General features: G+C 39.4%; 1 protein-coding gene across 2 annotated transcripts in view; it reads right to left on the reverse strand.

The window, feature by feature from the left end:
• Nucleotides 1–7,475: 7,475 nt before the first annotated feature.
• SLC17A5 (solute carrier family 17 member 5) overlaps nt 7,476–15,604 on the reverse strand; it is a 53,030-nt gene continuing 44,901 nt past the window's right edge. The window contains exons 10-11 of one of the 2 annotated variants that reach the window (XM_081140334.1): nt 11,881–11,971; nt 7,476–8,837 (exon numbers count right to left, since the gene is read on the reverse strand). In XM_081140334.1, the coding sequence (XP_080996460.1) occupies nt 8,700–8,837; nt 11,881–11,971 (229 nt within the window). In that variant the 3' untranslated portion in view covers nt 7,476–8,699. The remainder of the gene's footprint in view (nt 8,838–11,880; nt 11,972–15,604) is intronic. The other variant, XM_081140335.1, reaches the window with a different exon arrangement.

A 15,604-nucleotide genomic window follows, 5' to 3' on the forward strand; every position in this document is an offset into this window, starting at 1 on the left:
AATCCAAATATGTCCATCAGCTGATGAATGGGTAAACAAAAAGTGGTACATTCATTGGAATATTATTTGGCAATAAACAGGAACAAAGTATGTTACATGTTAAAACATGGATGAACTTTGAAAATGTTATGCCAAGGAAGGAAGGAAGGGGAAGGGGAAGGGAAGGGAGCAAGGAAGGAAATGTTATGCTAAGGGGAAGAAGCCAGACACATAGGCCACATGCTGTGTGATTTCATTTGCATGAAACGTTCAGAACAGGCAAATCTAGAGAGACAGAAAATAGCTTAGTGGTGGCAGGCTCTGGGGGTGGGAGAGGGGGATGGGGAGTGACTGCTAATGTATAGGGGTTTCTTTTTGGAATGATGACATGTTCTAGAATTAGATATGTGATAGTTGCACAACTCTGTAACAAACTAAAAACTGCTGAATTGTACACGAAAGAAGGTGGATTTTGTAGTATGTGAATTACATCTCAATAAAGCTTTTATTAAAAAATGAAAAGTATAATCACACTGTACCTAGTAATATATTATGAACATTTCCCTAATATTCCTAATTACTCTGCTGCAACATTTTTATTTTTAATTATCCAAGTAATGTACATTGATTGTAAAAAAAAGCAAAAAAAAAGCAGAAGAGTAAAAATTAGCTGAAGTTTTTTTCCCCCTGCCCAACTTCAACACCTGCAAAGTACCCATGTAAATATTTTTATCTATAAGATAAAGAATCTTCTGTTCACAGAAACTTATGTTTAGTTCAAGCCCACAGTCTTGTTTTATTTTTAATTTCTCCCTTCCCCCATCTCTACTCTCATTTTCCTCTCCTGCACTTACTATTTAATGAGTTTGTTATATGTTCTAGATTATGCAAGTATCTGGAAAATAGCACATTTTTTTAGTATGAGTTTTTAATTTTCAGAGTGATATCGTGCTATAAGTCTTTTTTTTGCTCAATACTTGTTGAGGTCTCTGTATGTTCCTGAGTGATATTATTCCATAGTAAACAAACACCACATTCAACTTAAGTTTATTTCCCCAATGAGGGACACCTGGGCTGCCACCAACTCTGTCACAATAAACAGCGTGGACTTAAGATTTCCTCTGTGACACATACCCAGGTGTGGGGCATTATACAGGGTCAAATGGTGTATTTTTATTTCATGTAAATACAAACATTTTGCTTTCTGGAACAGATATGCCAGTTTATAGTCTCTCCTCTTCCCTTGTGGTCAAGAATTTTCATCACCCCACATCCTTTGCCAACACTGGGTAGCATCACACTTTTTAATTTTTGCCAATCTGATGGGTCTAAAGTAGTAACTCATTGTAGTTTTAGTTTGTATTTCTTTTTGTTTCTGTAATTACTAGCCGTTTGATCATCCCTTCATATAATTGTTTGACACCTGCTTCTGTTAGGTGAATTGTCTCGTCATGGTTCACTCATTTTCCTTTAGGGTTTTCTGCCTTTTCCTTGTTAATCTGCAAGAGCTCTTTGAATTTTCTAGATATTAACCTCTTACAATGACAAGATATTACAGTTTCTCCTCCATTCTATCATTGTTAACCTTGTCTGGCATATTTTGCTAAATAGAAGAACTTAATGTAGTGAAATCCATCTGTTTCCCTCCCTGACTCCCAGGTTGTAAAGCTTTTCTCTAATATTTTTTTCTATTCACCTTCTAATTTTACTTTGCTATTATTAGTAGATCTTTCTCTGTGTACACATCAACATATACATAACTTGCTGTTGTTTTTTGAAATCGGATAAAACAATATGTATATTGTTAGGAAACTCTTGCATCCTCCGACAGAACATATGGACATTCTCCTACATCTCTCTCTGCTCTTCTTCAATGGTTGCATAGTATTCTCTCTTATTATGTGCCTGACCTTACTTATCAATTTTCTATTGATGGAAAATTGACAATACTCCAAAAATGTTTGGTGCTTACTCAAGTCCTTTTTAAGCTAGATTACCATAGGGAGGATTGCTGGTTCAATGGATATGTTCATTTAATTTTGATATACTGCCAAATTGCTCTCCCAAAATGTAATTTTTATGCTCATTAACAGTGTTCAAACGTGATTTTTTCCCGTTGTGATGAAGCTTATTCCCTTCTTTAAAAAATTAACTGTATTGGCGTAACATTGGTTAATACCGTTACACAATTAATAGGAGTACAAGATTAAAATTCGGCATGTTTATTCTATGCGCGCTCCCCACCTGGCCTAGTTTCCTTTCATTACCGTATATTTGGCCCTGTGTATCCCCTTCACCCTCCCCACACACGATTTTTAATGGAGGCAGCACGTCGCATAGGACTAAAGAGATGCAGCCCTAGCAGCAGGGGCCTGGTGTGAGTCTTGTCTCTGCTGCTCAGCTGCGTGCCTTTCTGTTTCCTCACCTGTAAATGGTGGTGCTGAGAGCTGCGCGATAGGGCCCTGGGAGAGTAAATAATGTTCAGTGTCGAGCCCTCACACAGTACCTGGCACCAACTCTACCCTGGGAAATTGATAAAGATTGTTATGTATAACGTTATAATACTAGATGCTACTACCTTGAATTTGGAACATATCTTCACTGTTTCCTTACCTACTTTAGTTTTCAGTCACTTGACAGCCTCAGGTGGTCCTGGTTTAGTCCATTCCACCCTCTTCTTTCCAACCTTCTCAGACTTCCAGTGGAAGAACAGGGACTCAGGTGTGACAAGGGGCACCCACGCCTGCCTGCCCCTCAGGCCAGCCTAAACCTGCGGAGACACTCACCGCCCCTCCTCACCAGCCTCCTTAGCTTCCACTTTACTGTGTGGGTCAAAAGAAGGAGCAGAAAGGACTGAGAAAACCTCCCAGAAAGAACAGAGGCCAGGGCACCGGCAATGACGGGCGCTGACTCCGCAGGGAACATTCCTGCTAACGGAATGGAGAAGGGGAGATGGTGGGGGGAGCCTGTCACGGAGGCAGGAGGTGAGGGAGATGTGGGAGGGGAGGTATAGAAACAAACACAGGGTGAGGTTTCCACATTTACTTTCTCCTGCATTCTGAACTTTCACTTCCCAGTAGGAGCTGAGGTTCTCCTCCCCCAGATCCTTGCTACCTATCCTATAATTTGAAATTACAAGGTTCGTGGACCCAAGTATGGAATGTCAACAGGTCTTCTGGAGGGAGTTTATTTTTCAGTAACAGAGTGGGAGCGTTGGTCTTTGGCATCCCGTCAAAGTGTCCTAATTATTAAAATTTTTAAACTGGTATGTTAGTAGAAATAATGACTTCATTTTTATTTACATGGATGCAACTAAATTATGTACTAGCATGCCTAGGTTTACAGAAGGCATTTAAAAACTCATAGCACTATAGAATAAAGATAGAATAATTAAATATTCCCTAATATCATACATGGAGCTAAGATAATATTACAACAAATTCCCAACTGGAGTTGCTCTGCGGCCCAGGGCAACTTATTCTGGGAGGTGAAAATCTGCAATGTGCCCTTATGCACAGGCTTCTTGTACGATTTGTTTTTTTTAATAAGAAATGACTTTGTCCTTTTAATAATCATTTGATTCTGTGCTAGGGACAGATATTGTTAAAGAGTTTTCTTAGATCTACTGTAATAGTAGAGCTACTGGGCTTGTTCAGTTGAAGTTGGAATTGGGAGCCCAGGTTACTGGGTGGGTCCCTGTAAGGGCCAGAGACCCTCCATTAGGGCCAGAGAATGTGCCTCTGACCCCAGCTGTGACTAGGCTTGCCCCCTGCATATTCAGGGGTATTATAGTATTAGTGAGGTAACTATGTGACAGTGCTACACAGCTGCTGTTATCGATCATATCGATCACATGCTTCCCCATAGCTGGTGATGGTCAGACAATCTTGTGAATGCCCCAGGATGAACCTCCTGCCACTGATGACAGAACAGCGGGAAGCACTGCACACCTCTGAATGAACACCTCTGGTGTTTAAAAAAAAAAAAGGCATTATGCCCTGGCTGAGTGCTCAGTTGGTGAGCATCATCCGGATATGCCAGGGTTGCAGGTTTGGTTGAGGCACATACAGGAATCAACCAATGAAATAAGTGGAACAACAAATTGACATTTTCTCTCCCTTCCTCTCTGTCTAAAATCAATCAAAATTTTTTTTAAAAAAGGCATTATAATAGATACTGTATATGTAATTTACACACCATACATCCTTGAATTTCCTCTAACAGCCTGCCAGTACTTCACACAAGCCAGTTCTTGAGCATCAGACACCAGGCTATAGATCCTCTCCAGGCCGCCTTCAGCCTCAACCAGACTTCTGTGGGAAGCTCGAGTTTCAGGCTGCGGAGTGAGTGTGAAGCTCTGAAATGCTCACAACCCGGCTGTTTGTGGTGCTTTAAGGGAACACGGGGGCAGTATGTACACTTAGTCCCGAGAGGCAAGGAATGTTGGAAATGCTGGCATATTTCTGTTGTTTCTGTCAAAAAGAGCACTTCGGGAAAAGACAATACAGTATCTAGGACGGGAGGCTTCCCCGCCCAAAGCGCAGCTCGTCCCTGCAGGGAGGCCCGCGTGTGGGAAACGGCCGTTGAAATGCCTTTTCAGCTCAGTGGAGCAGCAATGGCTTCTCCCTGACGAGCACGGGACGGCCAGTGGCCAGTGACGTGGACCTTCTAAGTTCCCTCCTCCCCAGCATCGAGATAAAGTGAAAGTAAACAGGCGCTTGGAAAATTACTGGTGTTCTTCCTGGGCAAGGCCGGGGAAGTCGGCGGCAGGAAGCCTGTTCAGTCCTTGCCTTCGGCTTTGCCCGCGCTGGCTTCAGAGCAGAGCTCCCAGGGAGTGCTGTCTGCCGGACCCTCTTAGAGCTCAGACTTGCAATTGGCTTTCCTGCTTATTGTTGCTCGCAAAGACAGAGGCATCTGAAAAGGCTTTGTGACCCATCTTAATTTCCATTTCCGTGAGAAAGCTAGTTTGTTCTTGAACTGAAATTAGGTATTTATTTGCCCCATGTCCATTCATCTCGGGCAGTTACTCGCTTTTCCTGAGAGGAACCGGGCCATTTCCTATAGTGCTCTTCCTGCCTTTGGATTTAAATACTCCTACCAATATTTTTCTACTGGGGGAATTTTATTTTGAACAGCAGTGATAAGCCGCCCTTAGAGAGGAGATTAGATTTTTTTACTCTGCAACAGGGTTTAAATTCAAACATCTCTGTTTCTGGTTCTTGAAAATGAAACAAAGGCTGAAGTAAGAAAGACATTACAATAGTTAACACGAACTGCTGACTTCAGCATTTGTCTCAATTTGTTTCATAACTCTGATTCTCAAGGTCGCTGGCATGCTCGTTCCCACTGGATGTGACTGTTCGGAGGGTTTCAAAGGCAAGAACCTACGAAGAGAAAGGTTTGATGAGTGAGAGGGTGAGCTCCGTGAGAAAAGGGATCTGCTTTTTTTCACTGCTGTATCCCAGGGCAATGACCAAAGCCTGGCTCATGAGGAATGCTCATTTGTTGCATAACTGGGAGAAGTATTTTGCCTACATAGAACTAAGCTATTCTCAAATACTTTCAAAACTGTTTACCAATACCTGCCACTTATAACATTTTGAGGTTAGCATTTCTTCACTAAAAGGTGTTGGCACATTTAACTATTTTTTTGAGAAAACAACATGTATACGAGAACACACACACACACACACACACACACACATACACATATATATAGTGTCAAAAATGTATATACACTGAATAATTATAAAGTCAGAGTTTATTAAAATGGATTTCATTTTCAAAATGTAATATAAATCAGCTGTTAAAGTGTATATATATATTTTTAGGACACCCTGTATATGTAACTTCAATTGTTTGCCCATTTAACCAAAGGATTATTTTCTAAGTATTTATGGAGAAACTGAAATATAAGACAAAGAATATATAGGTAGTTATGAGGAAGATCATCTGAGATGAATGAAATGGAGCCTGGCTTCAGGACGAATCCAAGAGGGAGAAAGACAGCGTGTGTTCACAGGCATCATAAAGAGGCAGCCGTGGAGAAGGAATCCAGGAGCCTGAGCTCCAGGGACGCCTCCACGGAGGGAAAGGACTGTGCCAAATGCATCTCTGTATCCTTGTTGCGGGCAGAGTAGATAGATATTCATATCTGTTGAATGAATGAATAAATCTCTTCCTCATAATCGAGCCTGAGTACTTGAGTTTAAAATAAAGAAGAAAAAATATGGTGTTGCAGTGGATCAAAGGAAGAGACTACATCTAAATCAGGGAGGGAGGAAGAAATCAGGGTCATGAAGGAGGTGGAGATGTGGAGACACCTTCCAGGCCCAAGGAATAAAATTGGTAAAGGTGCAGAGGGGAAGGGAGAGTGGAGAGCGGTGGGGAAGAGGTGAGTAGCCAGCTGCAGCTGTCACAGGTGTGGTGGGAGATGGGGTGGAGCAGCCTGAGCCTAGGGGTGAGCAGGGCAGGTGCTCGGTAGAGGAGGATTGTGTAGGCAAGGGGAAGCCAGGGGGTCGCCCTGGGGGACAGTCCTGATCAGGGGATGGGGAGTATTGGGGCCATTAACCCAGCGCTGGTGGGACACTGGACAGAAGAGGATCTGACTAAAAAGGCAGTGAGACCACTTAACTTTTCTAAACAAAAGCCACAAGAATCCTATTTAGGAGATGGCAGAGGGATTAAAAACAACTCCAGAGACTTGAAAAACTGGAATGGAAAAGGCAGGAGGTTAATTAGGCACAGGGCTGGGGGTGGGAGACTCGGGAGGAGGGAGGATTAAAAACTGACTTCAGGTCCAAGCCTAAGTGCGGAAATGAAGCTTTTCACCGGAGTAAGTGGCAGGAGCAGCCGCTGTCATTGGGGGTGGGGATGAGGGAGCGAGGTTGGACTTAAACAAGTCTGAGGTACGAAGAAGGCAGGCAGCTGGGCATGTCCAGCAGGGAGTTGAAAACCTGGTGGTGATTATATAGTAGTTTGAGCAACATTTTTTTTTTTTTATGATGTATTTATTTGAATAGATGTATTTATGATGTATTTATTTATTTATACTACTGCCACTTTTGGGCAAGTGAAAATTAGTTCTCCTTCGTACTGCTGGTTGCCTATTTCCTCTCCAGAGATAGCCACTGATTCTAGTTTCTTGAGTGTGAGTCTCAAGATGTTCTGTGTGTGTGTGTGTGTGTGTGTGTGTCCCTCGGAGATACATATTATATATCTATATATATATGTTTATGTCCGTAGGAGAGTTTTGTGTTTTTGTTTTTTAAAGGCTAGAGAAGGCTGTATGTCTTTGAGACAGAGGGAAAAGAACAAGGAGAGGCAGAGATTAATGCCGAGGCAACAGTGACTTCTGGTGCTGCATCACTTAGCGGGCCTGCTTCTCCCCGCCTGGTGTGGCTGAGAGGCATGGAGAGGCAGCATGGGGGCTTCAGGAGGATGGCAGAAAAGACGTCAAATAGCCACTGTGGACAGCAGGAAATACAACTGTCAGGTCCAAAAATCAAAAGGTTTATTTTGATGATTTATAAAAGAAATATCACCATTGCAACTTAAAGCTATTTACAAATTTAAAAATAAATTTACAGAAATTATTCACATTATATTACATTAAGCAGTTTTATTAAAATGTTACAGGTAGTTTTGAACACACACAACACAACATAAACCAAGTTCTAAATCACATAAATGCCCTCAAAGTATGTTCAAAATCCACTGGAAGATGGTCCAGGGAAAACTGTAAAAATACGATTTCGGGAATCAGCAGGAAGATGATTTTCACTTCTATTTTACAACTAGTCTCAGGAGACGTGGCCTTTAAAAGTCACTTAAACCTTAAACTGCAACCAGAATCTTACAGTTGGACAAACAGCGGTGCAGTTCATAGAACACAGGACTTGGAAATTATACTCTGATGTACTTGAAGGTAGTTTTAATCAAGGATGATGTTATTTGTGGTTAATTGGGTATCACACTTTACTTCTGTAGTTTACATGCCAATCAATATTTCTGGGAGGGGAAAGTCTGAGGTTGAATCAGAACTACTGCGGTGGATCTCAATGCTCCTGCCTACTCAGGGCTTTATCTACACATTAGCAGCCCCCAAGGGAAGAACACCATCCAGACTTGGCCTGGAGCCTGGTCTTGGCTGCTGCCTCTGATAAATGCTGGGCACTGTCCCTGAAGCCAGGAAGGGAATGCTTGGCAGCTGCCTGGGCATACTTCCCTCAGCTCAGCTGCCAGGCCAAATTATAGAATGGCCGGCAGCTCCATGGAGATGCGAAAGTTTGAAACTTAAGTGTCAGAGACTGCTGATGACAAATAATTTTTATGAGGAAAGTGGATAAAGATAGGTGTTTGCCAAGACCTGAGATTTATTATCTAGCTTAAAAAGAAAAGGCATGGAGGAGTCCACTTTAGCTCATTCCTAAGTATGGCCCTTAAAATAAATAGAACTTTCTTCTTCATATTGCTGACTTGCAGCCAGGTATGTGACCCTAAAGTATAAGTTCCAGCATACATGTTATTAATAATTAAAAATAGCGAATTTTACTAATCTGGCCAATAGTGACATTTCATAATTATAAGCCTTACAAATTTAACACACACATAATTGTTTCTTGTATATAGAATGCTTACACATTAAAATATCAAAGGCACTTTTAGGTTACATGATAAGCAAAAATACATGAATAGAGACAGGATTATCATTGGTTCCTTCAGTTTCTGTGTCTGTGGTGATCATCGAGGGCCCAGTTTTGCACTTCACCTTTAGCGAAGAGCGTGAAGAAAATGGCACCAAATACATTGATAGCAGCAGCGATCCAGAAAACAGTCTGCCATTCTTTAATAGTGTTCTACAGAGAAAGAAAAAAATGCACATGAAAATTCCTTGTTTGTCGTTCACTTTATAAAAAAGGTGGAGTCATAAGACTGTTACAATAGTAATATTATTCATAAAAGAAACAGCCCTGATGTCCATCAGGAGTGAGATTGTGATATATGTGTATGTTCAATGGAATACTCTCCAGCAATGAGAATGAATGAGCTACAACATACATATATCTCACAAACAAAATGTTAAGCAAAAGAAGCCAGACACAAACGAGTACATATGGAGTATTTATATAAATCTCAAAATCAGATAAAACTAATCCATGACGTTAAAAGTCAGGCTAGTGGGTGCTCTTGGTAGGAAGGGGTACCTGGGGGCTTTGCAAGGGAGATAATGTTCTGTTTGGGTGCTGGTTACCTGGATCTGCTTACTTTCTGAAAGTATGTTCAGCAGTATACTTAGGATTTGTGCATTTAAAAAATTCATGTTATACTTCAATAAAATGTTTACTAAAAATAAAACTTGTGGCATGTCCTTGAGTCATACATTACTAGGCAAGTATTATGTCTGCATATCATCTCTCAGGTTCTTGGGTGGGAAGGTCAGGAGCAGATCAAGTAAAGATAAATTAAAATGGACTTCAAGTTTGAGGACTGGCCTGAAAGATTCCGCATGGCTCTCGAATGGCACACAAAACAGGACATGCACTGGATTTGCAGTAAGAGATCAACAAAATACAATTGTTCAGTGTACTATCCACTGGTATAAAAAGACTAGGCAGTTATCTAAATTTCTGGGTCATGTGACTAACTTTAACAATCATTTTTTTTTTTTTTTTTACAATTTCAATCTAACCAGAGTGTTACATTTGCAACATTAAACACAACCCAGTAGAACTGGCAATGAGAAAGAAAAAGAAAAGGCAGAAGGAAGCTAGCATGAGGTGATTTACTCAGGACAAACAGTAAAACATGAAGAGAGGAGCACTGTGTGGTTAAGTTATACTTATCTGAGATGCATGTACTTTGGTGAAAAAAAATCTTAGAAATCCACCTTAACTTTTAGTGACTATTTAGATATGCTAACAAGGTGTCACCATCCTAGGGGAGGACTCAAGTCAATAATTACATCATATGCCAGAAAGAAATGTTTAAGACAACTTCTTAGGACTCATAAGACAAAGCTTCTCTGTGTGATTAATGGGATAAAATAATACCTCAGTGTTATCTGGAAGCAATGAGTAACTTAAAATCAATCAATTGTACCAGAAATCTCACAGTTTGTAGTTGGCTTTTTAACAAAAACTCCACCAGTTTTTAGACAATGCTGTTTTGTTTGTAACAAAACTGACCCTCAGACACACTTTGACTTTTAATTATTTATTAATACTCTTTGACTCATTCCACAAAGTGTTTGAGGCAGTGCAATTTTAATTGTAAGCAATTATAATTGTAAAAGCAAATGTCTTTCCTTTTAAAAAAATAACATCCTTTTAATAACACTAATGCTTTAGTAACATATCCAAAAATACAGTTGAGCTCCCACTTTACAAACACTCAATACTTTAACTCAGGATTCCTTATTTCCCTAGCATAAGTGCTAGGAGTATCAATAAGGGAAATTAACACGTGGTAGTGTGACTTCCTTTTGTTGTCACAATATTCTATGAAGGTTAAACATTTCTGACTTGTCCATATGGAGACACAGAATTTTAGAAAAAACACTTTCCCAACATACCTTTCTATTATGTGAGAAAATAGTAATGAGGGGCACTGATTCATTTAAGTAAGGAATTAGAAATGGTGGGAACAGAGAAGAAATAGGAGCATTACCTGTGGTGAACACATATATGTCTGAAATCAGTATATTTGGTAATAAAAAGTTTGTAAGCATATCCTAAAATTCTAAGAATTAGTGTTAATTTGATCACAGAGACAAAACAGAGCGAAAACTAAATCTCTTTTGGAGGTTCAAGTCAGCTTCTTGAAGAATGTATTTTCATCAGTCCTTTAGATTTTTTTTTTAAACAGTAGAAAACTGGAGTTGGAAAGGGCTTTTGAGGTCATTTATTTTGATTTCTTATACAACGTAAGAAACCTTTCATATTGCAGAGTCTCTGCTTACTGATCTGGCCCCATGCTGCCAGCTGCAGACTGGACAACTCTGGGCCCATCTTACTTCTCAGTGCTCAGGGCCTTGCAGAGGCCGGAGGCAGCCCTTCCCACACCCCTAGCTCACTCCTCTAGTGCTCCATCCCTACGAACTGGGTTTTCTCTCCTTTGTTCCCTGAACACTCTGCACACATTTTTTTCTGCATTTGTCATGTTGTACTTTGATTTCATATAATCTCTAAATGATGATTTTCTCAAGTGCAGAAACTTGTCATTTTTTTGCCTTTGAATCCTCAGTATCTGGCATATTAATAAGCACCCAAGAAATGCTTTTTGAATACATGTTTGACTATTTCAGGGCTCACTAATTCATAAGGCAGCCCATCTCATACAGTAACAGCTTTAAACAAAAAACTTTCCTACTGTCTCCTCCTAACATCTCTCCCTCTGCCTGGAAACTGCTAAGAACAAGTCGCCGTCTTCCATATGGCAGTCCTTCAAGTATGTGAAGACACTCACATGTCTTCCCAAGTCTTCTGCTTCTCTAAACATTTTCGATTATTTCAACTGTTACTTATTCATTCTCACATGATTTCTTGACACCTTACCTTCATGCATCCAATTCTTGAATAATTATACATTACCAATGTTTTATTCATTCAAACAGAAGACATGCCATTTATCTGATATAATATCACAACTTTTAAGTACTTGTGTAGTTTTGGCTATAAGATCTTTGTTTAACTTAGTTCTATTGTTCTGTCTAAAATCCAAAGAGTGTTCTTTGAAAATATACATTCCTACCCATTGAGACATTTACTTTTTGTTGCTATAAGGAATAGCATAAGAATAAACATTCAGAGTTTTACTCTTAATTAATCTCAACTTTGACACAGATGTATAGCTTCAGTGAACTCTAGATCTTTTCAGTTTATAAGTTAATTATCTCCTTACCTCAGGGGTCAGACTTTTAGCAATGACAGGTCCAACCATTCCTGGAATAGTGGCAAATGAGTTTGTGATGCCCAGGAGGATACCAGCATACCTGCAGAAACATTTTGATAGAGGTTCATACTGTGTCACACATTTAAGTAGCTTTTTTCAGTAGATAGCATACCACTCCCAGGCTGTATTCTTATGACATTTTATGTCTAAATGAAATGCTTTACTGGAACAGGACATGACTGAAATGTTTAGCTGGTGAAAACTTGCATTTCAACAGTTAATTAGCATTCTAACATTATTTAAACACGGCCACTGAAATAAATCCTTTATAGTGATATAGAAAAGTGCTGAGATATGATTTTCATACATGAGCATATCTAAATAGGAAGCTTGATATGTCTTAAATTTTTTTTTAAGTTAAAAAAGAGTTATTTCCTCATTCCAAAATCTATTTCATTGTTGAAAACTTAAGAAAAAGAAAAACATTAAGAAAAAGAATAATCTATAATCCTTCCACATACAGATAATCAACATGAACATTCTGGTAAATATCCTAATTATTTTTTCTATGTATATATTTCTTTTTCTTTCTACGTATATATTTCTAATATATTATTATAGAAATGAGATCATATCGAACATCAATGTTACAACTTACTTGTTCCATTTATTACAGATCTGCTTGTAGTCAAATCCTTGCACACTGTCCCATAAGTAGACAGTTGGGTGATCCCAGCTGAGCTCCTCCCCCACATCCCACCAAGCTAAGTCTACAGTGTGTATGTGTGTGTGTGTGTGTGTGTGACCAAAAAAATGCATTTTTAATAAGCTCAGAAAAAGTTCTGATTTATTTTAAGGGTAAGTCTTAGGGGAGTGGGATATTCTTATCTGTGTCTATATGTAAATTTTCAAAGAATTCCCGCCTATATTTGGAAAATGCTAATATCTGTCGATTTCCTCAGCACATAAGGAATGTATACAGATTAAACAAGGCTACCACAGCCAAGATCTTAGGTATCATCTTAAAAAGAATGAAATAATCATTTTCTATAAAGAAGTCATTTTGGACTGGTAATCAGGAGAGCTAAAGATTCCTACCTAGTGCCACCATTAACCATCTGTGTGACCTTGGGCAAGTTAGTGATAAATTAATTCCCTTATCACCTGATGGGCTCATAGATGTATACATGTAAAATATCTGGTGGTCCCAACTGAGTTCCTCCCCCACATCCTACCAAGTATATGAAAAAAAAAAAAATTTAAGTGCAACATACATGTGGAAATGTGTAAAAACCATAGATGCAGAGCTTGATGAATTTTCACAGTGAACACAATCATGTCACTAGTATCTGATCAAGAAACAGAACCTACTGGTATAACCATTTTAAAGGACATTTTACATGTGGTTGAACTGCCTCTCAGACTGTATAAATTTTAATTTGAAAAATCATAATTTTGTTCGGTCACCTCTCTCCTACTCAAAAACCTACAAGGATGGTTTAATGCTCACTGTAATCTTCTGCCTGATTTGCAATGATGGCCTGGCCCTGGTTCATCTACCCAGCCTTGTTTCCTAGTACTGCACACTATACAACTGTAGACTCAGCTCTCATTCCAGCCGCTCACATCTGCCATGCTCATTCCTGGTACTTAACTTTACTCACACTATATTCACTATCTGAAATCCACACTCTGCCCATCCAAACCACTTGCTTGGCACCTGTTCCACGAAGCTTTCTCTGTCTAGTTCAGCTCATACTGAGCTGTCTTCTCAGAGTCTTTATTGCCTTTAAAGCTAGTACTATGTGTTTTAAGAGGTACTGTTCTCTAATTCATTTGCTAATTCTGACTCCATAGTCTCACTGCAAATTCATGTTTTACTCCCCTTTATTATTTCCAGTGGCCAGTACAGCATATGCACTCATTTAATACATGCTGACTAGAGAAGGTGCATAGGACCCACAGTTGGGTGCATGGATGCATGGATGCATGGGGTTCTGGCTGCACTGACTGCTGGGGCTTTGTCCCACAGAGACTGGCACCCCTCTTGGGCATTGGCTCCAAGGGGTACCAATTCCTGTTCAGGTATTTCATATAAATGGAATCACATAGTATTCAACCTTTTGAATTGCATACTGGGGCTGTTGAGCATCATTCCAAGTTGTTGTGTGGATCAATAGTTCATTCTGTTGAACTCCTAATCCCCAATTGAATGTATCTGAAGATAGGTCTTTAGGAGGTAATTATGGTTAAATGAGATAAGGATGGGTCCTACCACAATAGCTGGCCTTATAAGGAGAGGAATAGAGAGAGAGATGCTTTCTTGATCTTTGTGAGGAAGTATGGAGGAAAGACCATGTGAAGACACAGGGAGACAGTGATTATCAAGAAGAGTCCTCACCAGAACCTGATCATGCTGGCACCATGATCTTGGACTCCCAGGCTTCAGACTGTGAGAAAATGAATTTCTGTTTTTTAAGCTACTCAGTCTATTTTGTATGGCAGCCTGAGTTGACTAATATAGTGCATGAGTAAAAAATACTTCTGAACCTAATTCAGTTATCTACGAACATCACACATTTTCATGTTCAAAACTCATGTGTACGGGATACAATAACAAAACCATGCGGCACAGATCTTTTTGGCTTATGCCCTTTAGGGAGTGCGTCTTAAATTAACCAAGCTTGGCAGAACCTGTCTTTCTTTTTTTTTTTTAAACCATTAACACCTTGGCAGCAGGAGGAACCGAATGCGATGCTGCCAGGTCTTTTCAGTGACAGATATTAAGTGCAGATGAACGTTGTGAAATTCTAAATGTCAGCACCAAGAAGCTCATTCAAGTATTTATATTACACTAGGCCAGGAAGGGCCATGAAGGATTGATGACTGCTTGGGAAAAACATGTACAGACTCAGTCTGGAGTCTTTGCTTTGGAGTACTAGAATTCTGTGGGATTAACATTTAGAAATCTACCCAATTCCCTTAAATCTGGGCAAAAAAATTATCCATAGGAAATTCCTATTTCAGTCTATAGAAGAAAAGGCTTAGAAAATACCATGTGCATATTTATCTGTTAAGAGGAACACTGTTTATTGGAAAACCTTATGTCGGGTATGGTTCTAAGTATACACACACACACGTATATGTGTGTGTATATATAATAACATACATAGATATAATCCCATTTGAATAGTAAACTCAACCCCATGAGGAGGGATTATTATCTTCATTCTATAGATGAAGACTATAACATGTTACCCAATTTGTCTGATTCTAAATCAGTACTTACTATTTTAATGTTATAATCTATAATGCTGCCTTGTTAAGAACATAGCCATTGTTGAGTTCCATTTGTAGGAAAGATCAATTTTCTCATGCTTAATTTTTCACAAGCTTCAGTGCTTAAAGGTCTGTGGTCTTCAAGTGTTGCTCTAACCAGCAGTGTTACCCACTGCATGGGCACTCAGTGGTTACCAAGACAAAAAGCAACTATGCAACAACATGGTCATGAGACACGTAACTTCCCTGTTAACCAAGGCACAGGGAACTAGAAACAACTGGTATGCTTTGAACAAAGAAACTCTAGTAGGAAAATAAAATCTGAAGGCTTATCTGAAGGGTTGAATCAATATATAAGGGAGAGAAATAATTTTGACTTTGATGAGATTAATTTACCGTTGTACAGCTGTATAATTTTAAAAGTTACATATGTTGCTCATACATACAAACATAT

The sequence above is a fragment of the Miniopterus schreibersii genome, assembly GCF_964146895.1.
Source record: "Miniopterus schreibersii genome assembly, chromosome: 6".
Taxonomy (NCBI): Eukaryota; Metazoa; Chordata; class Mammalia; order Chiroptera; family Miniopteridae; genus Miniopterus; species Miniopterus schreibersii.